The sequence below is a fragment of the Protomyctophum bolini genome, assembly GCF_963924005.1.
Source record: "Protomyctophum bolini genome assembly, chromosome: 11".
NCBI classification, from domain to species: domain Eukaryota; kingdom Metazoa; phylum Chordata; class Actinopteri; order Myctophiformes; family Myctophidae; genus Protomyctophum; species Protomyctophum bolini.
Window position 1 is genome coordinate 33,948,446 of NC_137872.1, and position 12,672 is coordinate 33,961,117.

Here is a 12,672-nt window from a genome sequence, read left to right on the forward strand (position 1 = left end):
CTAATTAGCTAATCAGTTCACAGGTTTGCCAGGAGGGGGGGGGGGGGGTGGGGGGGGTCATGCTTTGTGTTATGGTACTAAACCCCTTCACCTCTCTGGTGTGTTCCATCTCTCTTCTCCTCCTTACCAGTACCCTTTCCCTCTCCTTGGGAGCCCATGAGCTGTCCCGAGGTTTCAAGTGACAGCCGGTCCGTCACCCTGCTCTCCGTACATGTCCCACAAGGGAGGGGTACTGTAGTGGCCCGGTGGATGGGCAGGCGGGGAGGATAAAAAGAATGAAGGATGAAAAGCAGACAGAACTACTACAGACAAGGAGGGTGGAGGACACATACAGGGGACTCACCGTAGACAAACGCAGACATGCCTGAACCCAAGAAGCCAGGTAAGAACCATGTTTGATTTCACTCATTTGATTACTGGACAACCATGCTAATATATATATATATATATATATATATATATATATATATATATATATATAATCCTTTTGGGAGTATCGTTTGCTTGACGTTACAGAGATGTAAGGCTCATTGGAGCACATTGAACAACTTACAGCTCATATTCTGACTATGAAATATGTACATACAATACACCCGCCAAATGTATTATTGTTATTATTAGGCTATTACTGTAATTGGTTATTTCAATATAAAATATTATTATTATAATATATAGGGCGGCACATATTATAATGATTCATATTAACAACAAATCCCATTCCGTATATACGCGACAGCATTTCTCTAATGAAGCCAATTCAAGTTAATTATGCTTGGATAAATGAGAGTGTATACATGATGTATTGTTTACTTCACTGACTCTATGCCCTGTAATGTTGTAGTTTCTGGAGCTCTACTGTGTATTGACCAACGCATATTTCCCAAAAGACTGTTAGTAATTAAATGAGTTTAATTCATCGTTAGGGAAGCCACAGGAAGATGCTTTTGGGAAATCCAGTCAAATGGTAGCGAAGCCAACTCTAAATCAAGGAAATTACCTATCATGATTCAGCATATATATCACTAATACTGTACACTAACTTCAACAGGTTATGGATGATACAGTATACCCATTTAAGTGTTATTGCATTATATTTCTAGAAAGATTCACCAAATAACATGAATACATTTATTTCCATTCCTATTGTATGTTATGCCTTTGATCTTAGAATAGTAGTCTTCAAGGGACAACACACTACTATACTGCCAATGCTTTATTATAGGACGTGTCTTATAATGAAGTATTGACACTAATTATTTTTTGAAACAGGTTTGATTTTTTCAGCGTAAATAAAACCTTAGTTATAACATTTATTTTGGTGATGCATCCATTCCATTCATACAAGTTGATGATGTTATTCGTGCTGAGAAATTGAACCTCGTTTAGAAAGATAATTATGTCACTTCATCACCTCGTTATAATGGCGCTCAGTGTACACACACACACACACACACACACACACACACACACACACACACACACACACACACACACACACACTCTTCTGTACAATATACAATACAATCCAAATAATTAAGGCTCTAATAATAAGTGACTAACACTTACACAAAACGAACACAAAACGAAAGCAGATTATTTCTTTTAAGGCTTTTATTTAACTCAACAGTTTTGGTACAACATATACATTTTGTTTAGTTTTATAGAGGGAGAAAAGTTTGTCATCCTCGTTGTCTATTGATTGTTTATAGATTTATAGATCATTGAATAGAGGGGGGTGCTAAAATTAGACTACACAGTAACACGGGTACATCTTTAGACGTTCTGACTTAAGTCAAACTCTGGAATTGGACTGTATAATGAATGTAAACACCGACAGTTTCTATTAGAAACAGGAATAAATGGTTCATTTGTCTGAAGGAAGGCGTGAACAGCTAGAGTAAAGGCGAAGTGGGCTGTGTGCATGCCTACGTTCTAACCTCAAGGCTCAAGGTTGTATAGATACAGTATACTGTAAGCCAGCTGTCACAGCCCGACTGGACAGTGATATCTGAGAAAATAAGCTATGCACTTTGACACTGGATTTTATTTAATTTTTTAATATATTTCCAATGTAACCTGTAGCTTTTACGGTCCCGTTTACACTGCATGCAGTAGTGGCAATACGTTTATGCTATACTTTACTTTATACTTTAGCTATTTATCTACAAGCTACAAGCTCATAGCGCGGCACCGAGTGCCACGCCATGAGCTTGTAGATCTGCTATTTTTGAAAGATCGTGAATGTATATTCTTTCAGAGCGAACGTCTTTGCTTCTGGAAGGTCCCTGCATGGAACAACATATTTTCAAATGGGGGTCGGTGGCCAAATACATTCTGGGGCTCCTTGACATGAACCACTGATATAGAAACACAGGTTTTTCAGAAAACTGTCAGGATTTAGAAGGCATTTGTAGAATCGTCCTCGGGTCTAAATGGGTTAATGTTCTCTCGTCTAAATCAGGTGGCAGGTTGCCTTGATAGCAGAGGACTGAAGGATGAAGCCAGGGGGTATATAATAGGTACAGAGAGAGTTTAGCATTCATATGGCAATACCTTGCATCATGTGATCTGCCTGACCCTGATTGTCTGACCCTGATTGGCCTCTTTCAGTGGCATAAGGAGGGATTCCTTATCTAGTGTTCGATGGCGCATTGTGATACTAATTCAATATTCAATTTAATTTCGCTATCAAATGGAATATATTAAAAAATACAAGCCTGTTGTGATTGATACCAATACTAATACTAATACTACATATGCATAGTTTTCGTCCCTGCGACATACTAGCGTCATGTCCATGGGGGTGTACTTGTACATCAAGCTGCGTCACGCTACAGAAACAGGAGATAGGCTCCTGCCCTATGGGCCTCATGGCTCGGCAAGGCTACTTACTTACTTACTTATCGTTTTTTTTTAATCAGCATTACTGTACCATGCTGTAATCTCTCACTTTTAACCGTGTTACACCCTATTTTTACACTCTGTCACTGCCTTCCCGACCCTCAATTCTCTATTTATCTTGACAGTGTCAGTGGGGCCAATCCAGTGACATCACGCCTATCAAATTCCCATCACCACATTACTACCTACTTGTCATAGGGAGCTTGATCTTGCTTTCCCCTCCCGAGTTAAAAATCCTCACCCCTTTTTGAACTCCTCCGCACCCCTAGCCACACAGGCTCATATGACCCCCCGGACCGCTACCCACTTGTGGTGACTCACCACGTTTAAAGGATGCCTGGCACTCGAAGGAGCCTTGAGGATAGGGAAGAAGCACGCATCATCAATAAACAGCCTCAAGAATAGTTGTGGTCCTGCTCTGGTGGCAGGCTGTGGCCTTGTGGTCTCTTAAGAGAGAAACAAGACGCGAGCGGGAAGACACCCACCAGCTGTTCAGCGTTAATAGATTGCTAGAGGCGGGTCTCACGCTATGCTATAGCATTTATAGAGGTGTCATTTTGAATTGTGTTATAAATCGATGGAGTCTTTGGTATGAGTCGCTTGTTTGCTGCATGGAGCTTCTATGCGAGTCTTGTAGGTCTTGAGTCGACATCGATTGTTGCAGGGGGTCATTTGCTTGTGACCTGGCAGTGCTTCATTGTTGCAGAGGGTCATTTGGTTGTGACCTGTCAGTGCTTCATTGCTGGGGGGTGTGCGGGAATAGCGACATTATTCACAATTCACTGAAATGCTGCCAGAGCAGGGGATAGCATTTTTACACCTCCTTATCGTTACAGGTGCCAGACAGTAAGCAGGTAATGCAGACCTCAGGGAATCCCACCTCATTGCTATTAGAAAGGAGTTGCTGTTAATTACTGAATGGTTACCGACTCCCTTTGTGACGCTAAAAAGAATGCCCCCCTCCAACACTATACCACTAGCAGTCTAGCCTACCCTACGCTCATCCAGTGTAGCATTACCTCATGGCAAACCCATCATGATGATGGGTTTGACATGATGTCGCTCCAGGTATGCGTCTATCACTTGATGGATTAGAGACAGATGCAGAGTCAGCGGATGTACTGTAGCTTGGGTGTGTGTGTGTGTGTGTGTGTGTGTGTGTGTGTGTGTGTGTGTGTGTGTGTGTGTGTGTGCATGTGTGCGTGTGCGGTGGGGGTCGTTTTCAAAAATAGTGTGAAACGGTAACTGAGCCTTTCTAAACACATCAAAGTGTTGTTGATGCACAAGTCCCATTTGGTTATGTATCCTCAGATGCCTGAAGAAGGCCTTTGACCAAAACGTTGCTTAAATAAAGTGTTCATATTGCAAGTGCAGACGGTGTGTGGGTCTTTGTGCACTTTATGTGCATTGTTTCTGAATACATTGAGCCCTGCCTATACCCACCCGTCTCTGAGCCCATCAGGTGTGCGTAAAGGCTCATACATACTCCAGTTTTTGGTGATAGGTTATCACCTAAAACGGCGATAAGAGTTGAGGCCATCATACTCACGGTGATGTCCTTAAGGATTGACCCCGCCTCCCTGTGGTTTACATAAATCCAAGGGGACCGCCCACCCAACTTCTAGATCAATCCGTGAACGGGGTGAAAAGACTTGTCTGATAGTAAAAACAGAGAGATGGGTCTGTGTCCGCGGTGATAGCTGATCATCACCGCGACTGACGTAATGGTGTATAGTTTTCCAACCCTTTAAAAACTACACCGCGGTGATAAGCTATATACTATGGAGTATGTATGAGCCTTAAGACTTTGTAGCCTGTTATGTATCCTCTAAAATAAAGCGTCTTCTATTTGAGAAAGGCCTTGGCCTATTTTGATCATGGGCGCGTGGAAGGCACAGAAATACTGTAGCTTAATGGGAATTAGAAGAATTGAAAAAGCCGAGGCTGATGACGACTTAATAAATATGGTATTTACTGTAAGTTGTCTTTGGATGTCACGGATCACACGGAATCCTCATCCGTAAAGGGTAAAGACGGATGCATTTCCCACTTGCTTTGTTTTGTCAAAAGAGTGTTATTTTTAGGACGATTCCGAAAAGTTCATGGCAATGCTGTAAAATCTCAGTTTTCGGTTTTCAGTTCAGTTTTGCATTCTACTCCTCTGTGCACCCATAAATAATTTCACATGTGTGTGTGTGTGTGTGTGTGTGTGTGTGTAAGTGAGGAGAGAGGAGAGGAAAGGAGGGGGTGGTGAGTGAGTGTGAGAAAGACATCACTGGTGGAATGTATACAGGCTATAATTCTTATCATCATTAGTGCCTTATAAAATAGTGTTTGCATCGCTCACATTCCCAACACCAGCTGTTACACAGCTTTGCATGGCTGATCCCTTGGACGTGCATTATGCGCGACAATTACACCATACGGCAGCACTTTTATAGGTTTATATGAGCTTGTCCCAGTAGAACTATTAAGTGCCACACATAGTCTTCTTGAGAGCTTGTAGCTTGAGCCTCAAACAAGACGGCTTATGTGTCACTCACGCGTGACACAACGGTACAAGCAGCAAAATGTTTGTGTGGCAGGTTCCGCGATACAATATACACACACAAGTACATGTTTTCAAAAAGGAGGGTAGAGCGGCTACTTGGGAACTGGAAGGTGTGTGTGCGTGTGTGTGTGTGTGTGTGTGTGTGTGTGTGTGTGTGCGTGTGTGCGTGCGTGCATGGTTAATGTTAATTTGCATGGTTAATGTACAATGCACTATCAATGTACAGAGCCTTGGATAAAGGCACTATATAAATGCACCATTTACAAAATATAAATGGTAAATGGTGCATTTATATAGCGCCTCTATCCAAGCAGGACACGTAAAGAAAAACCGTAGCAGCAGATACAGAGTATACTGTATGAGTATACTGTATGAGCCTGTCGGCTCAAAAAGTTACCACCTATAAAGTCTGAAAAAATAGCATGCTGTGCAGATTACATTTATTTCCATTATACATCTGTGCGAGTGTGCGCCTGCTACAACTACATAATAGCCAGTCCATATATGGGCATAAAAGGGACACAGACAGACAGTTAGCGATTTTGTGGATTGATAGATATTTCTGGACAACCGCCGGTCCGACCTGACTTCCCACTCGGCACATCTCACTCTCTCTCTCTCTCTGTACCTCGGCAATACACACACCCAATTTATAGTTGGGGGAACAGTAGCCTTGTGGTTAGAGTGTCCGCCCTGAGACTTGGGGAGGTTGGTATTATGACCCGGTCGGGTCACACCAAAGACCGTGAAAATGTGACCCAATGCCTCCCCGCTTGGCGCCCGAGCGTTGGGTTGGGGGGGTTAGAACAACTACAGAATGATTCCCGAGTTGCGGCACGGCTGCGGCTCACCGCTCCAAGAGATATGGCTGAACACATTTTAACATACAGCAAATGTATGTGACAAATAGTAGGGCTTTAACAGACGACATACGTGAGTGAGTGAAGGGGACATACCCCCCTCCCCCCCCATCTCCCTCTATACGTTTGTCATAAGTTTATCGTGATCATACGTTTGTTATTTATATGTAGGGATGCAATTTATTTCTGGAAGCAGTGTACAACAAAAAGCATGCATGCACACTTTGCATAGTCACAACTTGCAGTTACCCCTTCTTCCCAGTAGATGGCATGGTCTCAAAAAAGGTTGGATTGGGTAGAGTGTGTGTGTGTGTGTGTGTGTGTGTGTGTGTGTGTGTGTGTGTGTGTGTGTGTGTGTGTGTGTGTGTGTGTGTGTGTGTGTGTGTGTGTGTGTGTGTGTGTGTGTGTGTGTGTGTGTGTGTGTGTGTGTGTGTGTGTGTGTGTGTGTGTGTGTGTGTGTGTGTGTGTGTGTGTGTGTGCGTGCGTGCGTGCGTGCGTGTGCACGTGCGTGTACGCGCACGTGCGTGTGTGGTTAATAAATATATATATATATATATCCCACTTTTTCAACTGGAACATACTCATCACAGCTACAGTTAGCATTAGAGATAGCATTTCTTCAACATCAGCACCGATTTGAATTCCCAATTGCTATATTGCTTTACCATTAGTTTGCATTTGTTCCACGTACGTTATCCCCCCCCCCCCCCCCCCCCCCCCCCGCATTCCTCTTATGGTCATGAAATTATATTCAGCGTGCAATAGATAGATTCTACAAGTCATATAATCAGAACGGTCAAATTAACTCGCCAAGTGATTGAGCGATATGCTTTAGAGAGCGGGGGCTTAACCCATTCTGAACGGGAACCCATTTTGGTGTTAGCATCATGTTATGCTTTAGCTATTGAAAAATAGCAGATCTACAAGCTCATAGCGCGCCACCGAGTGGCGCGCTATGAGCTTGTAGGTCTGCTATTTTTGAAAAATCGAAGAGCGACTGACATTTTTAGAATCTGATCTCAGGTCAGAATGGGTTAATCAGACCAGTGTGTGTCCCGTGGAAACCTCGTATGAATCTGATCTCAGGTCAGAATGGGTTAAGTGTACCCCGACGCCGCTGCCAGCAGCATCACTCTCTCTATCCCCATAATAAAATGGTGAAACTCCATCAGTCACGCTCTGCCCCCTGCGTGGACGCCAGCCAAGTGCCAATAATACCATTGATACTCATCCACCGGCTCAGTGGTATAAATAGACCGTTTCAATGTTAATCGCCCCTTCCTATTTCTCCGCCAATATGTCCCCCCCGCTCAGATTTATTACAGGGAATTATACAAGTATAAAGAATAGTTCCTCTCTCCTCCCCGACATTATCGTTTTGGTTTAAATTGTAACGTGGCGGCCTTGTGCGACAGTATTACACCGTGATGGGGAAAAGTCTCTTTTTTACGCTTGGGGTTTTCTTGTAGTTGCCATTATTAGGTGAGGCAGTTCTTGTTAAACTGCATTATGTTGCACTTGAACTGTTCCCCATTTCAGCATGAGTTGCAGAAGTGAATTGCGCAGCTGCTGGACATGAGACTAATTAATTAGAGCGACAGAGAGAGAGAGAGAGAGAGAGAGGAGTGTGTGTGTATGTGTCAATTTAACAAAGGTGCAGACGATCAGAAATCAGCAGAGAGAGTGATCGACGTTTGCGCTACTCTATGCCAAATTGAAGTGGACTCGGACCCAGACTTTTTTTCCCCTCCCTGGAAATAAAAACGTCTGGGTTTCCGAGGCTACTCACCCTAATAGTAGGCCTATATGTAATACGTATACATCCGCTGGTGTGCTATGGTTCGGGTTCCCCCTAAAAGGTAAACCTGCAGGAAGCGACAAGGGTTAAAATGTGCCAGTTGGCCTCTAGTACTCTGAGCCGGAGTTGGGGAGTTGGGCTATGGACATTGGCCCCTGTCTCTACTTAACACCTCTGCTGCTGCCATAGCTTACGGTCGTAGACATGCTAAGGTGTCTAAAATGACTCTGAGTCTCCGACCGTTAAAAGTGATCCACCAACAGACGCAAAACTGCTTAAATGGCGCATTCCCCGCCAGGGGGAGGAATAAGGGCCCAGCTTGGTTTTCTGCGGTCTAAAAGTATTAGTTCTAATTAGTATTAATTTAATGAATGAATGATATCAAGGTGTTAGGCGTTAGATAACAATGAAATAAGACTGATTTGAACTGAAGCTGGAGGTGCTGTGTCTGAATGCTCCAACTGAACAAGGAGAAGTACATTACACAGTGAAGGAAGAGCGTGGAGAGAGAGAGAGAGGGTGGAAAATGTCAAGGGAGATTAACAATGAGCATTCCACAGAGGTTAAACTGCACAAGGAAAAGATGCACTGTGGAGTCAGGAGTGGGGGTGCGGGGAGATGGAGAGAGAAAGGGGGAGGCCTTGATGTGAAAGATGAGAGAAGCTATGTGATCTATAGTTAGTTACACAACTGCACTGTTACAAATCATTTGAATAAAGACGGTATTGTGAGGATATGTATTATACTCTTAGTGAAAGATCTCTCATTCACACGTGGATGGTTTAGTTCTGTATGTATGGTGTATACACCAGAGATTCACAAACCTTTTCATGTCAAGGACCCCCAAATTGACACTAATTAGCCCCCGCGGACCCCCATTTGAAAAGATATGCCAGCCAGGGACCCCCATAAGAGAAGATTTGTATGGCTCTAGCAGCCCCTTTAATTTCAAGGACCCTCAGTTTGACATGCATATTAGTCACTCTAGTCTACAGACACTATTTAATGGCATTTCTATCTCTGGGACCTCAAATTATTTTGTGAAATCAATGTTAATTTAACTCTGCAGGCCCATAAGGGTCCATTTGGTTCCAAAACATTATTTAGCTGGGGACCCCCTGGAGCTCCCCCAAGGACCCCTGGGGGTCCCCGGACCCCACTCTGGGAACCACTGGTGTACACAAATTAACACTGCACTATATCAAATATCAAATCGTTATTTACTTGCTGTGTGATTTGTTGTTAAGTCCCACATGCCCTTTCATGGCAGGCAGTAGCAGTACTATTCATAAATGTCTTCTCAGTGTTGATAATAAACCAACATGGCCTCAGGGAGAAATTAACATTTAACCCTCCATAATATCACGGGTCAAAATGTCAATTAAAGGTTAATGGATCGGATATACTGTATTATATCGTTTCAGCGGCACAGACCAGACCACAAGCAACTATTGTACTGTAGGTTTAACAGCACAGACCGGACCACAGGCAACTATTATACTGTAGGTTTAACAACACAGACCGGACCACAGGCAACTATTATACTGTAGGTTTAACAACACAGACCGGACCACAGGCAACTATTATACTGTAGGTTTAACAGCACAGACCACAGGCAACTATTATACTGTAGGTTTAACAGCACAGACCGGACCACAGGCAACTATTATACTGTAGGTTTAACAGCACAGACCGGACCACAAGCAACTATTATACTGTAGGTTTAACAGCACAGACCGGACCACAGGCAACTATTATACTGTAGGTTTAACAGCACAGACCGGACCACAGGCAACTATTATACTGTAGGTTTAACAGCACAGACCGGACCACAGACAACTATTATACTGTAGGTTTAACAACACAGACCGGACCACAGGCAACTATTATACTGTAGGTTTAACAGCACAGACCGGACCACAGGCAACTATTATACTGTAGGTTTAACAGCACAGACCGGACCACAGACAACTATTATACTGTAGGTTTAACAACACAGACCGGACCACAGGCAACTATTATACTGTAGGTTTAACAACACAGACCACAGGCAACTATTATACTGTAGGTTTAACAACACAGACCACAGGCAACTATTATACTGTAGGTTTAACAACACAGACCGGACCACAGGCAACTATTATACTGTAGGTTTAACAGCACAGACCGGACCACAAGCAACTATTATACTGTAGGTTTAACAACTACTTTGTGCCTTCCTTTGCACGTTCCATAAACATCTGGGAGGCCTAGGCTGTGGCTCAGCGGTCCAGGCACCGTGGCTGGTAATCCAGTCTGGCAGTGTGCCGCGGGTTCCACTCCCGATTCCGACGGCCCTTACTGCATGCCAATACCTTTGTACTTTTACCCAAGTACATTTTGAATTCTTGGACTTCTATATTGCAGTATTGATACAGTACTTTTACTTAAGTACTTTTTCACAGCACTGCATCTTTTGTATATTCCCAGAGAAGATTTTACTATGTAGGATAATATATTGACGGATTAATATGTATATTTAGAGTAAGTACCGTGACGGTGAAGGACATTGAAGTGCCGATAGAAATCATATCCTCTTCATCAAGTATCTCACACGATACACTGTTTGTTAAATATAAACCTGGTATGTATCCCCGTGTCCGTCACTATCATCATCTGAAGAACCCAATGCCCTGATGCGCTCCTCTTGACATGATCCTTCACACCAGCAGTGACTTTGCTTGGCCTTTCTCATTTTTATCTCTTGACAATTATACCTTATCCTCTCTTTTACTCCACGAGTAACCTAATCTGTGGATTAGGTTAAAGCAGTGGTTCTCCACATGCATTCGGAGCCCAATCTGAAACTATTTAGTTCAATACAAGATTTGTTTAGTTCAAATGTTTCAAATGTAATCCTGATTTTTTTTTATTACGCGTTGTGAGCTTGTACTGTAGATCAAATAGCCGATGTGTATATATAGGGTTAAAAGTAGTTCAACTGATTTTGATTATATATTAACTATTGTTGGACCCCTGGGGTCCCCGCACCCTACTTTGAGAACCAGTGGGTTAAAGTAGGCAAAGAAATGGAAGGGACAAAAAAAGAGTGCACAGAGTGGGGATTTGTATAGAGTGAAGAAAGAACAATTGGAAAGTGCAAGAGCCATCATCCAATTCAGAGATGGATACCTTGAGAACAGAAAGAAACCTAAGTCCCACTGTGGAACTAAGTTGCAGGACTCAGGAGGCCTACCTGTACCATGGATAGCAATGAGAACAAATCCAAACACAGAGCCATTTGAGCCACCATATTGTTTTCATTGTCATTTGTCAATCAAGTTCAGGTTGCCATGGTTACAGTGAAGGTATTTAATCCTGGCCCTAATCAGGCGCAGGTGTTGCCAGTAGCGGAGGCAAACAGTTTTTAGACCAAATGTAACGCCCAAGTCCCTATACTTGGGTGATACTGGACTGGTTGCCGAGGAAGTTCAGACATGACCTGTATCCTGTGTGCGTCTACGGTTTATTTATGTTTATTTGTATGCAAGAGTATAGGACTTTGAGCAGAATAAATATCATCTAATATAAACTCAGTGAACGTTTGCATATCAGTTCCTGGAGCACATGTCACTTCCAACCAGTCCAGTATCACCCAAGTATAGAGACATTTGCATTATCACTCGGGTTCAAGGGTCGTTGTGACTTAGCACTGTGCTTAGAGCTTCTACTATGAAGCATGACTGACAGGACAACGATGGTGTGTGACATGGAATACTTGTCATGGCAGTGGGCAGCTCCCAATAGTGGTATTAGTGGATAACAGTGGAATTGTGTTTTGACATTCTCCTTTTTTATGCTGGCGTTGTCGCGCCCCTCATGAGCAGACAGCTGGCGTTGATCCAGGCGACAACGTCTGCATGGACACACACACACACACACACACACACACACACACACACACACACACACACACACACACACACACACACACACACACACACACACACATACATCCTACTATTATGTGCAAGTGTGCCAGAACAGAACAGAACAGAACAGGGCCTACATGTACTGTAGATATGGGGTATAGCTTGTACCACAAACTGTACTCCTAATACTAAATGCCAGGCCACGATGAAGTGCTGTCTTGGTTTTTCTTCATTCAGATTGTCCCAAACATATCATGAGGATTAAGTTGTTTACTTACTTACGCCTTACACCCCTACTGGGGTATAGGCCAGTCGACCAGGGACCTCCAGAGTTCTCGGTCCCGTTCTTTTCAATCTGCGAGGAGGTGCATCCCACCATGTCTCTTGGTGTCTGCCTGGAGATCTCGCCGCCAGGGTGTTTTTTGGCCGGCCTCGGTTTCTCTTCCCTTGAGGGTTATTACTCCGTTTGTGTGGTGTAAATAATTTATTTCAATAAGATTTGAACAATACTGAGCAAGCGAGCAGTGAAAGATGTATGAATGTACAATGTTGGATAACTTGGATTCTGTCCCTGGACAGCCGTCTGTGTAGTAGTGGGAACTTTGATTTGATTGATTTGGAATAAATAGCAGCTCACCAACCCACGTACAG

At 43.3% G+C, this 12,672-nt stretch overlaps 2 protein-coding genes across 5 annotated transcripts in view; both read left to right on the forward strand.

Moving 5' to 3' along the window:
• ntf4 (neurotrophin 4) overlaps positions 1-12,672 on the forward strand; it is a 270,598-nt gene that overhangs the window by 124,713 nt on the left and 133,213 nt on the right. The window lies entirely within an intron of this gene.
• Positions 308-12,672, forward strand: part of mybpc2a (myosin binding protein Ca) — a 63,628-nt gene continuing 51,263 nt past the window's right edge. For 2 of the 4 annotated variants that reach the window (XM_080776021.1, XM_080776023.1), the window contains exon 1: positions 354-393. In XM_080776021.1, coding sequence (XP_080632147.1) covers positions 361-393 — 33 coding nt within the window. In that variant the 5' untranslated portion in view covers positions 354-360. Of the gene's footprint in view, positions 394-12,672 lie in introns of all 4 variants that reach the window. The other 2 variants (XM_080776025.1, XM_080776022.1) reach the window with 2 other exon arrangements.